Here is a 17,812-nt window from a genome sequence, read left to right as displayed (position 1 = left end):
TGTTTGTCTGCTGTATTTTAAATTTCAGTGCATGAGCCTGCTTGCTTCCCTTGTGATACCAGCACATCAGAGGAACTTCACAAGGTAGTCATGTTTTCTGGAAAATAGTTTATTGAGTGCTTAGGGAATTAAAAACTACAAGGTTTTGCTTGCAGTTGCAGAAGCAAGAAAAAAGTTAAACATAAATTAGTTACCTGATTTGCTACTTATAGTGCTTCTGAAACCCTCATTTTAATCAGTCATTGTCTACCATGACCTTTATATGAATATATCTGGCCCTTAAATTTATGTAGCAGAATATTTATAGATTAAAAAGTGCCTTTCTATGGCATAGGGCAATATTTATGAAAGCTGATGGAGATTTTCAGTCTTTTTACTAGGTTTCAACTACACCCACTTGATTTTTCTGGCATAAGTGACTTTATTCCATAATCCACCAGGAATAAGAATTAAGTAATTCAGTCAGTGGAAAATAAGCCCCACTTGTCCAGAAGCTTTAGTTGATAGATCAAATAAGAGAAGGAAAAAAAAAAGCAGCCAGATAGTAACTGCAGTTACTCAAAACTACATTTGTTGTGTAGAATTTCCATTCCAAGTATTGTTTTCATCTTCTCCATCATCTTGAGTCCTCAGTCTATATATTTTGCCTTCTTTTTTGAAGTCTTCCCCCCGCTTTTCCACTACTCGTTTCCTGACTGCTTGCCTAGGGCACAAAGAACAGTGAGGTTTGACAGTTTCCTCAGTAATAATTACACAAGAGAAGCAGCAAGTGCAATAAACACAAATCATCCATCCTTCTCTTATCCTCAAGAATAGTTTTCTTCAACTCTTTGTTTCCTTGGGAAGCAATACCCAGGTGAAAATTTGTCACTTAGCAGTCAGACAGAGTGGCAGACTCTCATTTTCCCTGTCATTGAAGCAATAAGTGGCTTCTTCACCAGAAACAGCTGAGCAGCTCTCCTGGTACATGGGTGATCTCATTCTCTAGGCAATACAAAACCTGTCAAAACCAGACTTCATCTGCTTCTGTTTCTTGAACAACCATCCCCTATCAGTTTGATATCTCATTTTTATCTTCCAAACAGCATCAGCTGAAGTGAAGCTCACCTTTGTAGTTACAACTGAATTTCCTATTCATAAATAACTGCGAGACAATGCTTTTCCTACTGTGTAACTGGAAGTTCAGTTCCCCACTGCAAGATTAAAGCAATTGCAGCAAGAGGCTTGAGAAACAGCTGCCTTAAACACTTTGCCTTACCTGCTTTGCTCGAGGCCGCCCGACGTTGAGGGAGCTGAGTGGTCTTGCTGATGAGCTGATCTCACAGAGGGCTGTGAGGGGGGTGGGCTTGTAAACAGGAAGTTGCTAATGAATCTCCAAACCGCTAGGAGGGGGTAAAGGATTGTGCCCAAGAACTTCCACAGATCGCTGCCTGAAGCCTGAACAACAGAAGTCGCAGGTCTTCCTGCCTGTCATGAACACACCAAGCAAACCTGTCAGGTATTAAGGTCCTGCTCTTGTAGACAGAGTATTTCACACAGCCTTTTGAAGCAGCTCAGCAGACACAAAGAAACAACTTTGGTTACACCTTAGACAAGTATATATGTCACCATCTATCAGAGAAACTGCTCCAAATCAATCCCGACAAAAACTAGAGTAATTTTGCAATCTGTTTAGACAAAGAAAATCCCCAAATTCAAGCCCAATACCATCATGGCCAACTAACAGCAAGTATCCAGCTACTGTACGGCTGTTTGAAAAATCAGACACACCAAAACCCAGCACCTACCGGCAGCAGCACTACTGAAGCACTGGGTGCTAACTCGAGTTCCAGTAACTTCTTTCCATAATCTTCTTGGGTAAACTCCCTCCTGGGAAACATTGTCGCCAGTGAGAAATTGCCATAAGTGTTACCAACCGTCTGTGAAGCACATAAAGAAAACATTTTATTTATAACTGCTCATTTCAAACAACTGCATATTTGCCAGCTGAGTATACCTTATCAAGAGTTTTGTATCAAACTGTCAATCATCCTCAGAGTAGGAGATGAAATATTGTTCATTTTTCTCTATATCTTACTAATGACACACTGCAGCGATCCAAAGGCACTTGGTGGCACTGGAGAAGGCTGCTAAAACTCCCTTCAAATACCCAATAAGGAAAGGAGTTTACGACAACTCCACCGCCATCAACAACTACTTGAGGCTCAACAAATCATAATCAGCACACAGCTGAGAAACAAAATGCCCATATTACCTGTGCAGCAAACTGCCTGGCTTCTTCTAGCCGTGCTTCAGAGGGGAACTGGTTGGTGAAGGAAGATCCATCGGGGAGGCGGAACTGAATCCTGGCTATTGCACTGTGGGACAGGTATTGGGGTCAGTGAGGACATGAACACTTACAGGCAAAGGCTTCTGGGCCTTGAGCTTGGTAGTACTGAAATGTGGTAGAGAGGAACAGTCATGCTGCCTAGGGCAGTGCAGAAGGGTTGTAAGATTGAATTCACAGTGGAAAACCACCTGCTGATCTCTCACAATGCATCCCTTCCACAACTCCATATGAGGTCCCCATAGGTTTGGATAATTCTTAAACCAGCAGTGCTGGGCAAAGCAGGAGACAACTCTGACATGGGCAGCTGATGGCCCCAACCCAGCCTTGCTGAATCCAAGCCATCCACACACAGCCCCTGGATCTACACCAAGCTCCCCAGCAGTGCTGACATTATCCAGTCATTCTGTCCAGGCATAATCTTCGGCATTCTCACCTTATCTAGTACCCCACCAAGCTCCATTGTACTGGTATTTAAATCAAAGCTCAGACACAAAACAGCTCTTATCTAACTAAAATAACACACTAGTAAAGGTGGTCAGTGTTTCATGATCATGAATGTCAAAAAGATGAAAGCTCTCAAAAAGCATCACGTTCATGTAAACAGCTATCTTTAATGTCACTATTTAAACAGCTCAACACGGCAACGTGTTGTCAAGACATGAGGAGATATAATAACTCTCGTAAAATAGTTTCTTTATCTCTTTCACCCAAAATACACACTTGTGTCTCTACTGCAACTCACCTTCGCTCCCTTTGAGCTGCCTCTTTTCTGGCCTCTATTTCAGCCTGTTTAGCCTGAAGAGCTGCAGCTTTTGCAGCTTCTGCTTCTTCCTTCGACTTTGCAAAGCGAGCTGCCCTCTCAGCACGATCCTGTGGAAGGATCAAAGGGAAACCTTAATTGTTAACATAACTTGTTGCTTAACATTCATTAGACAGCTATGATCTATACTCATGAACCAACTGCACTGATACAAACAGACCATATGGAGAAAAGACAGTGGAACTGCAAAGAATTATTCAGTGCCAAACTGCACAGTCTCGTGTCATTAGCCAAAATGACACTTCTCACTGAGTCACTTCCCACAACCAGTTGTTAATAGATGATCTTCCCATGCAAGCTCAACACTCCAGGGAAGATAAAGGCAAAAACCTTACACAACTGCAATTCTGAGTGTTCTATATCAAAACCTAATAATGAGGAAGAATTTCAGTTGTTATCCACTGTTTACATCCATACATGCACACACACAGATATACTAACTTGGAAAATAATCCTCCTCACCATTCTGAGAGCAGTGTTCTTGTATATGTTCTACAATTAAATACTCCCTGTGCTTCTCTTTTACCACCATGCCTAAATTGCAATTATTTTTACGTTTATACGATAATTCTCCACTAGGCTCAAGCAATATGACAGAAATGTTTGCTCATATAGAAGAGAATTGTGAAGATGAAAGCAGAAGTTTCATTTTATACACAGGAAATGCTACATAAACCCCAAACACAAAAATTGTTACTATACAAGGCTACAGGATTCCAAATGGAAAAATTAATAATCTTTCAAAGCCTCAGCAAATGAGAAAGTTTATCATTTTAGTACACTGTGAGAGAGAGAAGCAGCAAACTCTTCCAAAATGCAAAATTTACCATTGCAATCTGTTGCCTTATGCGCTCTCTAGCAGCCCTCTCTTCTGCCTTTTCTCTGTTCCTTTCCTCCAACATACGTTTGGTCAGTTCTTCTTCCTGTCGTCTTTTGTACTCCAACATTTCTTTACCAGTTTTCCTTCTTTCAATTTCTTTCTTAATTTCTTTCTGAATAGAGAGATATAAAAATTGGACCACAAAATTGCCTTGGGCAAGAGAAAAGACTGAAGTATGTTTGTGTAAGAAGGAATTAATTATTTATTATTTATTCAAATAAGGGTTAAAAAAACCCCAAACCTGCAACTGCAAGGGGTTTTACATTTTTGTGTTACCTGTTCTTCTTCTTTCCTTTTCTCTTCTCGTCTTTCTTCAAGCTTTTTTGTTAACCTAAATTTAAGAATAGAGTGAAAAGTCTTATCATTGCAGTATTTTCAAATGTTAATGAAGCATTTGCAAACCCAGGAGAACACATGAAAATGAGCTGTAGCACAGTGCTAATAGCTCGTGTACCAGCAGTGATTCATTCCCATGCAAAGGTCAGTGGTGATTTCACCACCTCCTTTCTCACTTTAGAGCTGTTCTAATATATTCTTTTTGTCCTTTTTCCACTCATTAAATGAAAATTCCTACATTTTCTTACTGTTGAACCAACTTATGAAGATACACAATAAGCAAATATTACTTATGATCTGTGGTAACAGAAACACTAAATCTCATTCTCTTTTTAGCTATTTAAGCCATCTGGTTTCTTCTGCACATCACCTCCTAAAATGGAACACAAGTAATATATAGCCCTGACATAGATGCATATGCATCTGTCTCAGCTATCCAGAAAAATGCCTCAGAATAAAAAGAACAAAGTAAATTTCTCAATACAGATTGACAATAAAATCCCAACATATTTGAAGTCTGGGGAAAGGGCAGGCATGACCCAATGTCAAAAGTCTCATAATCAGAAAAACATATGGTAGCTGTTCAAAAGAAAGTGGTAATTACCACAGAGCTTGGCCTCTTTCTCCCTCTGGCAAAAAATGCTGTAGATAAATCATGCATTACTTAAAAAGGAACATTGATAATTATATTAAAATACAGACTGCATTGTCTTATCAGTGGTAAGTAAAAAATATACCTCTTGTCCAATAACTTTGGAAGAAAACTACAATAAGCATGAAAAATATTTAAAATGTATTTTAGCATTATAAATATTCCTATTTGCTAAACATGTGTTATGCTTTTAGACAGGATATTTCAAGTATCAATTACTTACTAAAAACAAATTTATAAACAATATTCCATATTTAAAAACAATTAATTATGAATCAATCATGTTTTGAGTCAGGTGTTTCTGATCACCAGACTTCAAAAAACTGAAGTCAAGTCATTACTGTTCACTGATCAAAACATGAGTCTCAGAATAGGATTGCACTGACTTTTCAATATCCCTAAACTACAAACAGTCATCAAATCAACAAGAAGAAATAAGATGACATCTCTATACAAAACCTAGGTTGGCATTTTATTGCACCAGTTTCTAATGCTTTGAGTTTAATGTTTCAATTAATTCAGGAACCTGCAGCAAACGTATCCTCTCTATTGAAGTTATATCAAAGGTGAACACTCAGAGTTTTCCAGATTACCTTTCTTTCAAAGAACATGAGGAATTATATTAATTAAAAACCTGGTTTGGTATCAGCCCTGGTATTGTCAGAGACATATAATAGAAAGTAATACCACAAATATTTGCCAGATGACAACAGATGAAGGACCAAAATCCTGTAATTAAACGTGTTTGTTAAAAAACCCCAAACCAACCCAAAACCCAACAAAACTGCCTCCTGAGAAACAAATACAGCACATTAAGAAGTCTGCAAAAAAGACTTGCCTTTCTACTTTGAGTGTAAGATCATTCACAGGTTGAGCATCATTTGCTTGCTCATCTGCAGAATTAGTTGCTTCCTGGCTTGCTTGACCTGAATTTGCTTCATCTTCAAGGGATTTACAGGAAAGCAATGCATAAGAAAGAAAAAGAAAAGGTGCATTTGTTATCGTAACAATTATTAGGCTCATTGCTAGCCACAATTTGCAGCAACTGGGATATCTCATACAGGGTTCTGCTGCTTAGACTCCCCTCCTCAACAATTTGGTTTCAGGTTACAAAACCAAAAAACTCTTTAATTGAATCTTTTTTCAGGAAAGCATACACAGTTTTATTGAGTTATAAACCAAAGATTCCTCCTTAAAACTAAGTAGAATGACAAGTTATTCTTCTCTCTGGACTTGCACAAAGCATTCTGGAATATCCCAAGTTTTTCCTCAGTGAGTCTGCTCAATATACATCCTTTTATGTACCATCATGTAACAACTTAAGAGAAACCATTTCCAAAGCAAATGAGGTGGCATTTGAGGGCAAGAACACTAACCATTACCAGCAGAAGAAGTTATTGTCTCAGGCATAAGAGCCTCAGCAGAGTCACAAAGCCCTGCTCGGGATTCTGCATTTTCTGGAGCACCATCAGACTGAGAGGAGGGACAGGGAGCAGATGCCTGACTGCCGTTCTCCACAGGCCGCCCTTTCCCTGTGTGCATCTAAGAAATTGGGAAAAGAGAGAATGGAGCCTATGAAAGTTCAGATATTTTTCACAGGTTAAAAAAAGGTCAAGACCGAATTATTACTGAACAATCAGCCCTATTGAAAATACAAAACTAGAATTACCACATATTGTTGAGTATGGTACAATCATGCATTTAATATTTTTTTCTCATTTTAGTCTTGCACTTGAAATCAAAGTGATAAAGCAATCTACACTTGTATATAACTTTATAAATCCACATTACAGAACAATATTACATAACCACGTTATAAGCTGAAGAGTAATCCATTAAAGGTGAATTGTCACATTTTGTCATTCCAGTTTAGAGCTCTTGACACATTTTCCAGTACTGTGGGTTTGTTTACAGAGGTGATCTAAACCAAACAAAAATTAATGCAGCATATGTTCACAGCGCTTCCAACCTGCGTCCTGAACCCAAGGTTGCAGATTTTATTGTTGTAATTCACTGGTTCTACTTCCACCAGTAACTTCCCAAAGGCACAAGCTAACAGCCAGGGCCACCACTGAACTGAGCATTACCAGCTTTATCTGGAAGATCCAGCCTGTCAGCATTACCTGTTTGACTTTGTGGATTCTGGTAACAAGCTCTTCCACAGAAACGCTGCCAGCAATGACTTCCAAAGGGATTCCATTGTCTCCTATAAAAAAGCTGGATGGGACGCACACTACGGGATCTGCACAGGACAGTTAAGGGCGGTGAATGGCAGGAGTTGACACAGAGTAACTTTACAGGGCAAAGCAGACCTCCTTCCTACAGGGGCTTCTAGCCCAATGCTCTCATCTCCAACTGCTCACCAGCAGCCAGGGCCAAGGGAGGAAGAAAGAAGATGCTGGCAAACATTGCATGCAACTGGTAAGCATTTCTTCTTTTCTTTTTACTGGTTTAGGCCAAAGTATTTTTCTCCAACTTTTCAGGCAACTGATTATGCATTGACTTGAGAATATTTTGTTTTAGTGTCAGACAACATCTTAAGTAGACAGTAATGAAATCTCCCAAGCATAAAGGATATCCAAGTAAAGGCACAGAATTCCCAGCATCACACAGAATTAATGAACTGGAAGCAGTGACCTCCTTGAGACAGGCAGGGCTTTACCCAGCTTCACACCTGGGTATGTGACAGAACCCAGGCCACTGCTTGTTCCCCCTCCTCTGCACCTCTGAGCCCCAGCTCATAATTTAAAGCATTTTTTGTTTGTTTTCTAATGCTGATTAGTAGGACCAACAGGTTATTTAGATTACATAAAGCTTCAGATAATTTTCTATTTAGAGAATTACATAGGATTAACATTAAAAAACCCAATTTGCTCACTTTCTCTAATAACTGACAGCTAGTTGAATACACAGATGGTATCTATTAACACAGTTTATTGCATAGTTTTGTGCCAAAATAAGTATTTTCAATAGCATTGCTTGTAAGTATTTGTCTTAAGAAGGGTATTAACTTGTAAAGAGCAATTATCTGTAATCATAATGTAGCATCTAAACAGATCTCAAAGGATACAAATTTGAGAAAACTGCAGGCATGCTTCACTGTTTAAAAGAAAAGATTCATTTAGGAGTAGCAATCATTTTGCAACAACTTCAGATTAAGTCTTTCATCATAAAAATAACTGTCCTACAAAACTATTTAAATACTTGAGAGAACACTAAAAGCAAATTTGCACTGCATCTTATCATTAACATTCTGCAAAAGTGTTGACATGGTGACAATCCTTAGTTATCACAGTTGACTACATAAAAATTAGGAAAGCAGTGCTAAAAGGCAAGTCAGGAAAAAGAAATCTAGTCTATTGAGCACAAATAATGTAGTAAATCTAATAAAATGTCTATAGAGCATTTCAAAATAATACCATTTGAGGAAATGTCAGTGCACTTTGTGTACATGGACTGGAACACAAACATTAACAAAAATAGCTGAGTAATTTACCCAGGAGCTTAAATGCTTCTCCATTCTATGTGTTACAATGAAGGCAAACACATTTTCTCTGGGGCTTTACAGATTTTTATCTTTCTGAATTCATGAAAGGTTTTTAATTCATTATGTAACTTGGCAAATGAAGAATTGCCTGTAGCACTTGCATTTTTAATAGCATTTTTGTGTCTCTTCCAGTAGAGAAAGGGCAACCTCAAGCATTCTATTACTAGTACTGGAATACAGTCTGAAATATTCAATGAGTATGTGCAGAACACAACAATAAATTTTGACATTTTCTCAGGCTTTAGGGACTCCAGGAGTACTGAATTCACTTCTGTTCTGGAACCCTGTATTTACACTACCTCCTAATCAGGGTGAGGACTTCAAAGCCTCTTAGTCTCATCATCATCAATGAAAGATTGTAAAAGAGACAGAATTAGAATAGGCTCAAACCTTTTGGTGTCAATTTTAATAGCAACAAAACCATCTGATGCAGCTTCAGTCACCTTCTCATCTTCCCACCTTGCAGCCATCTCAGTAGATTGTTCATCTTCACCTGCAAGACACAGCACACACATGAGTTAAACCCACCACAAATTGCTGTTTCTGTCCTGATTTCAGCTTTGCTTCAATCCCTTGGATTCACCTTTGTAAAACTAGAATTATTATTTTTTAATAATCTGGAGACAATTCACTCCAGCTGGTTCACTTTGATGAAAACACATCAAAACTATGTTCTGCTTGCCCCTCATTATAAATTTAATTATATATTAGTACATCAGCTGCTAGGAGGTAAACCTATGTTCTTCACTCCTTGTAAATACATAATTCAGCAGGTAAGGTTTCACAGTTTGACAGTGTAAAAAAATCCCCAAAGCAAGAAACATTTATTTGCTGATTATTTATAACTTAGTTTTGTATTCCACTTCCTGACATTAACAGTAACAGTATGATAGGAGGAAAAGGTGTGAGGAGCACAGAACAAGAATAACAAATGCAGAGGAGCTCCTTGGATAAGAGAAACTGAAAAGGTGTTCAGGGGCCGAAGATCCAGAGGTGTTATTTTAATCAGATGAAACAGATCAATCATACATTTATGTCCTAAAACACCAGTTTAGTGAGGGTGTGGGTTAATAAATAGATTCTGATGAATATTAGCCGTCTTTCAACAAGTACACGGCCTGCAACCATTTCTTTATCTTCAATCTGTATTGCTTCCTAGCAGCTTGGAATGGACTGCAGTCTTGATAAAGAATCCAAGTCACAAGTATAGAACTATAGTAGTCCATTATTCAGTGACAACAACAAACCACTTGTTTGTTTCATCCCAGCTGCCATTCCATGCAATATTTTTGACTTGTTAAAGATCAGGAGTTACATGTGGAATCTCCCAGTGAAGTGCTGCTATCTGGTCACAAGGCCTCTCACAGGGGCATGTATCAAAAATACAATTTTGGAAAAGTGCTTTCAACCACGTGTCTCAATTTTCCCCCGGAATTCCTGGAGCAAGTAAGAAAGTATCTACCTCTATTATTATTCTTCTGCATAAGCAAGCAAATATTTAGGCTATTTTATGTGGGAACCTTTCCTCTTGCTTTAAGTGCAGTGCTTCCAAGTGTGGTCAATGCAGCTGTTGTGCCCAGAGCAGCTCGGCCTCCTCTCCTGTTTCCAAATGCTCACAGGCAGGCAGCTGCTTCACCACACACTGTTTCAAAAGGACATGTGCTCATCTGATTAGGCTACTAAAAATATCTAAATACTTGCCTAACACTAACTTTTCCACGCGGCCAACTGCTGGAGAAAAAAGAATGCTGAAAGACACAAACAGGGCAGAGGCTGCTCACAGTACAGCCTGAGAGATGACTGAATGAAAATGCTGATAGCTCGCATTTTATAAAGCTCTGTGCCATGATGCACTGATTAATATTGTGACTACCCACTGAACAGTTGCTTATTCTCATACATCTTTTTGTTTTGATAACCCTTTCTCATTTAGGGGTTAGGGTTCATTTATTACAGTTTGTAGCAGTAATTATATCCTGAAATCAAAACTGCCAGGTCACAGGAAAAATATCAGAAAAGTCAAGAGGTCAAATGCAACAGAACTTGACATAATTCATAATTCTGCTAAACACTGAGCCAGCACAACAGCCTTAGAATTCTAGATCCCAAACCTCTTGGATTTCTTGTTTCTCAAACAAAAACATCACTCGATTTCACTTAGTGTAATGATCTGTAAACAACTCAGTCACACTTCCTCATCTCTTAAATCTGATCAGGTAAATCTGCATAGGGAAAACATTGATCATTTCTCAACTGATTCACATACTGGACAAGACTCTTTTTCTGCAATAATTTACTTCCTGTATGAGGAACTTACTCAAAATCATCACACGTTGTCAGAAGACTTTCATTCCCCTCAGCACACAGTCATCAGGGAAGTGTTTTCCTTTCAGAAGGAGAGAGATAAGCCCAACTTACTTCTCCATGTCCAACATTTCATAACTACTCAGTAAGAGAGGATTGCCATTCTGGAAATGCTAGGAAGCCAGGACATTAAATCATTCACCTCCTCCTCCTCTACAGCATTTCACTTCTTTAACTTGCAAAGTGCCTTGATACATCTTGGCTACAAATAACTAACAAACAGCTTATGTGAGCAAATCACCATTTTGTAAAAAATTTGTTCAAATCATAAAGCTGTGAACAAAGGGAGAAGGGTTTCTACAAACATTACTAAAAAGAAACAAACATTTTAATTTAAAGCTTTTTATTGTCACACACATACCCTTTCATTTTTTCACTCTGAAAAGCACTTTTTATGAGTGACCTGGTATTTTAATGATAAGAACGTGTCTAACCTTTGGAAAGATATAAAATAATCCGCAACACCACAGTCAGAACAGAGGAGGTTTTGTATCAAATGAACTACCAAGTTTAGATTAGTAGCTGAAAGGTACAAAGGCTTTTTAACTATGTAGGCTACAGAATCATCTTCAGAACAGCTACCAACAAGATACCAAGGATGTTCATAAAATCATAACATACTCTGGGTTGGGAGGGACCCAAAAATATCATTGAGTCCAACTCCTGGCCCTGCACAGGACACCCCAAAAATCCTCCCATGTACATTTAGAGAGAGAGCATTTTCCAAATTCTCCCTGAACTCTTCCCTGAGGATCCTGTTCCACTGCCCAACAGCCTCTGGGGACAGGCGCTTTTCCTGATATCCAGCCTGCACCTCCCCTGACACAACTTCACACCATCCCCTGGGGCACCTGCCTTGCCAGATTCACTGTCAGGAATCCTCTCCCTGTGCAGCGACACAGGGAAGCTGCTGCTGGCACTCACTCCATGCCAAAGTAACTCGTGTGTTCCCCAAACACAACCCCCTCACCTGGTGTGTCCAGAGGCCCCTAACATCTCACCTCATTATTTCAAACCAGTTTCCTAAGGCAGACCTGCTTCACCTCATGCTCTCTAGGGAGAATGGAGCAATCCCTTTTATTGCAACTTCCCATGAGTTCAACGGGATCTTTAATACCCTTACACCATGCTGTCACCAGAATGTGCCATGAAGGTTTTAAACACTGAGCTCAAAATGCTGGAATTATGGCTGCAAGCAAAAACGCTTAAGGAGAAACCTGCTCGAACAAAGTACACTTACAATCACAAATGCCACCTCATTTTTAAGATAAATAACCACGTTATTCCTTGCTTGACTAGAAAATATTCTGGAAGCAGAAAGAATAATCCATTTCTTCATTTTCTAGAGAAAATGTAAGTGAAGTGCAGAGGAGAGGGAGAGAGGGACAGGCAGATGGTGGTGGAAACCAAACACAGATGGACATATCTGTCCAATTAGAATTTCCTAATTTTGGTCAACTGTACCTAATAGCGGTCCTACACAATGGCTGCCCCAGTACAATTTCAATTTCTCTCATTATTTTTTCCATAGATATTATTGGATGAAATGTACAGAACCAAACACTGCTGAAAGCCTGTTCTCAATGCTTTCAAATGCCTGTCTCCAGTGGGAAGTGTGGGGTGTAAAGGCTCAAAGTTACCATCACTGTGCAGTGTGAAATGTGTTTCTACCCAAACAACAAACCAAATCTGTGCTAACACAAAACCAGACTATTCTTCTAGCACTCCACATCCTTCAAACACAGCTGCTTCAACACACACTGAGAAAGTTCTTGGGCTTCCCAGCTGCCTTTGCCAGCACATGGAACAGAACAGTTTCATGATCAGCTCTGTCACAGGTCAGCTGCCCTGATCCCACGGTGCCCAGGGTGGAGCAGATGTGGGCAGAACTCTCCAACTCTTCCATTTCAGAAATGTGCCTGGCTGAAGTCACGCTCTGCCTTTTCCAGGGCTCATAGGAACAAACAAAACAAATCCTCACAGCACACACTGTGACAAAACTAGGTTACATCCCTGCAACCATAAATGTATCTCCCCTGTATATCTACATATTCCTACACCCACCTAGTCAACATCAGAATCTAATGGGCCCCATTTTGTGCAGAACTTTTGTTTCATAAAAGATACTGGACGCAAGTTAGAACACGCATTTCTCCCTGATTTATGTATCAAGCTGAAACTACTCAGGGGCCCACCAAAGTCCCTCTGTCACTGCCCTCCTCAGCTGGGCAGGGGAGAGAATGTAATGGAAAGCTCATGGGAAGAGATAAGGGCAGGGGGAGATCACTCACCTGTAATCTTTGCAGGCAAAACAGATTTGACCAGGGGAAAAATTATTTAACTTATTACTAATCAAAAATCAGAGCAGAATCATGGGAAATGAAAACAAATCTCCCCACCCTTCCTGCAGTCAGTTCTTCACACCTTGTCTCCGCTGCTCCTTCCTCCTCAGGGGTTGGACTCCTCATACTCTTCCAGCATGGGGTCCCTCCCAAATTGTGCAATGTGATTCTTTCTCAAGGGCTCAGGTTCTTCATGAACTGCTCCACCCCATCCCTTACTCCAACACAGCCCAATCTGTGCTCTGACAAGACCTTGATTTCTATCAGCACATTTACTACCCAGCAGAAAATGCTGTTCTCGAAGTACATGGAGAGTTGTGTTAAAAGAATTTAACTGCACTTTTCTGTTCACATCTCCTTTGGGAGTGAATTTATTGAAGTCACGTGAGTCCCACAGTTCAACAGTTCTTAAGAGAACAACTCCAAGTCACACATTCAACATTGTTACTGTTTCATGAAGCACCTGAAAATCTTCAAACCACGAGCACGTAAGGCAACAGTAAAATCTTAAGAAACAACGCACACAGAGATAGGCAAAAGCTCAAAAATAAGTTAAAGACCTTGTCTAATCACAGAATATCAGTTTCAATCGTGTTGGAAAAGACCTCTGAGACCATCAAGTCCATCTATGACCCAACACCACCTTGTCAACCAGACCATGGCACTGAGTGCCACGTCCAGCCTTTCCTTAAACACTCCCAGGGACCTCACCGCCTCCTGGACAGCCTTTTCCAATCCCCAATCACCCGTTCTGGGAAGAAATTCCTCCCAATATCCAACCTAAACCTGCCCTGGCGCAGCTCAAGACTGTGTTCCTCTTTCCCATCTTTTTTTCATAGAGAAAGGCAGCGCACCAAGACGATGTGAATTCCCACAGATTCCAATTACAGTGTTATGAAACACGCGCTGTCGGTACGAGGAACGGAAACAAAACACAACGAGCAGCCCGGAGAGCTGCACCGGCGAGAATCGGGTGCAGAAGTGCAGAACGGAGGGACGGCGACACATCGAACGGGCGGGGGCCGGACACCGACACGGCGGGCTGGGGCTGACACAGCACAAATCCCGCTCGGCGGGAGGGGCGGCGGGCGGGACACGGCTGGGAAGGCGCTGCCGGGCCCGGCCGGTGGGGGCGGCGGGCGGCCCCGGGACGTACCGTACCGTACCGTACCTGCCACGAATACGACGAAGACGGAGCTGCGCTCCTTGGCGGCGGCGATGGCGGCGGGGACGGAGCCGCCGAACCACATCGTGGGACCGCCGGGACCCGCCGCCCTCAGCGACACCGGCACCGCGCCTGCGCCGCCGCGGCGCCAACCGCCCCCCGCGCGCCTGCGCGCGCCGCCCGGCGCCCTCGCCCCCTGATTGGCGGCCGCTCGCGGCACGCGCCTCGCCCGCCCGCCCCCTCCCCGCTGGCGCGCGGGGGGCGGTGGCGGGTCCCGCCCCCCTCAGCCCGGCGCCATCTTGGCGGTTTAGGCAGGGATGGGAGCTTTTCCGCAGGCGAGCATCCCCCCGTGAGCTGTCCCGCTGCCAAGCGGGCTCGGGCCGTCAGGAGAGGCGGCGGGAGCTGCCCCAGTTTAGTCCAGGGGAGGGAAGGCTGAGAGGGGATCTCGTTTATACACGTCCTGTGAGGAGCGGCTGGGGGGCGTCTGAGCCTGGCGAAAAGGGGCTCAGGGGGACCTTGCTGCTGTCTACAACTCCCTGACAGGAAGGGGGGCCAGGTGTGAGTCGGGCTCTTCTCCCACGGAGCCAGCGACAGAACGATGAGGCAGAGCCTTAAGCTGCGCCAGGGCAGCTTTAGGTTGGACAACAGGAAAAATCTCTTCTTAGAAAGGATGTCTAGACCCTGGAGCAGGCTGCCCGGGGAGGTGGTGGAGCCACGGTTCCTCTCGGTCTTTGAAGAAAAGCTGGATGTGGCACTCAGTGCCATGGTCTGGTTGATGTGGTGTTTGGTCAGTTTGAACTCAATGATCTCAGAGGTCTTTTCTAAACCAGTTGACTGTGTGATTCTGTGATGCAAATACGTCAAATAGAATGTAATTCTCTCAAAGTCAGGTACCAAGAGGACGGTGCCAGACTTTTCAGTTGTTCCCCATGACAGGATGAGGAGCAATGGGCATAGACTAAAATATGAGGAATTTCACCTCAGCATGAGGAAGAGCATTACACTGAGGGTGGAACAGGGAGGATGTGGGGTCACCCTTTCTGGAGGCTTTCCAAATGCACCTGGACATGTTCCTGTGTCACTGCTCCAGGTGACCCTGCCTTGGCAGGGGGACTGGACTGTCCAGGGCTCCTTCCAACCCTGACAATTCCATGATTCTGTGAGGCAGCTGCCAGAAAAAGGGGGCACCTCCTGCACCCGATGGCCACAGCCATCCCTGCCCCAGTGCCCACCCTGGGGGAGGCAAGGGTGTGACATGGGGAAAAGTGGTGGAGGAGATGACACAAATCCATGTTAAATAGAACAAAAATAGAGTGTGGTGTGCAGAGATCCTCCATGAGAGGCAGGAGGTGAAGCCAGGACAATCCTCTGTGCTCCCAGGCTTTGTGAGGGACTGGCAGCACAGCCAGCAAGGCAGGAGGACTCCTTGGTAGACATTTCACAGCAACTGGCACAGCACAGTTGATGTCAAGTGCTCTGATGATAACATTTTGGACAGAACACTGCTCTTGAGCTTTTCTCAAACACCCTTAGGACTCTGACTGTGTGTACTGGGTAACTTGCTGAAGCAGGTACTCAAATATTGAAAGGCCAAAAAACACACAGTCTCTCAGTCTGGAAATCTTTCACTGTTGTACCTTGTGTAACTGGACAATCACAACTAAAAAATCCTTCAGACTTACAGTGAAAAGGAAGCAAATCGGTGTTGACAACAGTGTACAGAATCTGTTTTACCTCTCCCAAGATTCAGCATGTGGAAATTATGTCACAGTAATCCTCACTGGGTAGGCTTTGCATGTCTGTCATGCCTCTGCAAGTTTCTTAAAGAAATACCATCAGAACATGCTTCTGAGATGGATTTTTTAAAAAAGAAACTGTATATTTGTGTATGTTCTTTCTTTATGATACAAAACAGATCTAAGGGCAATGCCAAAGGTTGGATAGTATCAAACTAAATTTGGTTTTGGAGATGAACAGAGAGACATCTCTGTTACACAAGTGCATGTAGAGGAGGAGGTTAAGTTGTAAGGTGTATCTTGAATTCTCTAATAAATTTGGATGTGTTACACTAATTCTCTTGGCATTTCCAGAAACTGTAGTTTGCATTTACTGCATCTGTTTTGGAACCCTAAATTGGAAGCCAAGTTTCATGAGGCGGGTGAGTGAAATGTTGAACACTGTGTGTTTTGAAAATTGTTTTGCAAATATGATTTTCAAACTCTTCCATACCACTTGAAACAAGGAAGAAAAAAAGGGGCTTACTATTGACATGTAGTTTTTGTGAAGGTGTACAATCTCTTACATCCTCAGGAATTATTTATATTACATTCTCAAATAACTACAATTGTAGAAGTGAAATTCTGCAACAAAGCTAATTAACCCTACAACTAGGGCAAAAGTTAGGATATGAGCAGAAAGCAGAATGCCAGCTTCTCCCTCTCAAACTCAAACTGAGGCCACTGTAATTGAAGTATGATGTGCAATATTGCTTGTAAATATTCTTTTTAAACTGCCAAGTAATTTTGGGATATCAAGTGTAACAGATCCCTTGGTGTTGGAGTCAGTCCATGCCCAGCCAGTGTCAAGTGTGCTTTCCACCTCTGCTCACCTGGGTCTGAAACATTCCACTGCTGTCAGCACCGTGGATCATCATCAATCCCCAGCTAATTCAGGTTCCCAGCTAACTGGGACACAGGAGCTGAATTAAGAATAAACCTCACTGTTAAGCATTATCCACAGCAACACAGTTTATTTTTATAACTTACTCCAGTTTTAAAAGCATACAGCTGCCAGTGACACACACGTTGTCCTCTACAGCTCTTTGGTTTACAGCACCAGGCTCATCTGACATTGGGATTTCTCTTCCCAAGTGCAGGCACAGTCCATTACAGCTGCAAGCATCCCTTTTAATGGCTCAGTGCATGAGCTTCACCAGTGAGACTGGAAAATGAAAATATAGCAGCAAACACGGACGTGTTTGTGTCCTGGACCAAATTGTAATGCTTAATCATGTCTTCAGCAAGTTCCACTTCCAACCCAAGAGATTTTGACAGACATTGCAGAACATCAAGTAGTCACAAGCAGGATAAAAACTAAACCTTGCAGTGAGGGCTGCTGAACTGAGTCAGGGCCAAACCCCAGCTCTGTGAGGCTGAGAACACGAGGCAGACACTGAAGTAAGAGGAGGCTCATACATGTCATGGTAAGAACATAATTGCACACATTTTCAAGTAATCCAAGAGGCAGCTTAATTTACACTGAAGGTTTTGGATGTGGATGGAGACTTTGCTCTTAGGTTCCAGAATAAGATAACTTACAGGGGCTTAATTTTCAGATTGTTCTGGAAATCAGGCCCTTTTAAGGGTTCTACACCCAAG

General features: G+C 42.0%; 1 protein-coding gene across 2 annotated transcripts; it reads right to left on the bottom strand.

The window, feature by feature from the left end:
- Positions 1-91: 91 nt before the first annotated feature.
- On the bottom strand, positions 92-14,589 carry UBXN4 (UBX domain protein 4). 2 transcript variants are annotated; one of them, XM_030952439.1, is made up of 13 exons: positions 14,442-14,589; positions 8,955-9,057; positions 8,088-8,116; positions 7,141-7,259; positions 6,394-6,559; positions 5,856-5,958; positions 4,306-4,360; positions 3,977-4,141; positions 3,072-3,199; positions 2,255-2,357; positions 1,788-1,919; positions 1,259-1,467; positions 92-703 (listed from the first exon to the last, which is right to left on the bottom strand). In XM_030952439.1, exons 1-13 carry the CDS (start codon positions 14,518-14,520, stop codon positions 565-567), a joined length of 1,530 nt encoding a protein of 509 aa, XP_030808299.1. In that variant the 5' UTR covers positions 14,521-14,589; the 3' UTR covers positions 92-564. The 2 variants fall into 2 exon arrangements, with proteins under 2 accessions (XP_030808299.1, XP_030808300.1); XM_030952440.1 differs by having other exon boundaries at positions 9,008-9,057; positions 14,442-14,578.
- Between the last annotated feature and the right edge of the window lie 3,223 nt (positions 14,590-17,812).

Source organism: Camarhynchus parvulus, chromosome 7, assembly GCF_901933205.1.
Source record: "Camarhynchus parvulus chromosome 7, STF_HiC, whole genome shotgun sequence".
Classification (NCBI taxonomy): Eukaryota; Metazoa; Chordata; class Aves; order Passeriformes; family Thraupidae; genus Camarhynchus; species Camarhynchus parvulus.
The sequence above is the reverse complement of the archived record's forward strand: the minus strand, read 5'-3'. Positions and strand labels throughout refer to the sequence as shown.

Coding starts and splice junctions, on each gene's coding strand:
- UBXN4 (XM_030952439.1), bottom strand. CDS start 14,520: ATGTGGTTCGGCGGCTCCGTCCCCGCCGCCATCGCCGCCGCCAAGGAG. Junction 5,959..6,393: donor AACTTCTTCTGCTGGTAATG/GTTAGTGTTCTT, acceptor AATCCCTTGAAG/ATGAAGCAAATTCAGGTCAA. Junction 1,920..2,254: donor CCAGGCAGTTTGCTGCACAG/GTAATATGGGCA, acceptor TGTGCTTCACAG/ACGGTTGGTAACACTTATGG.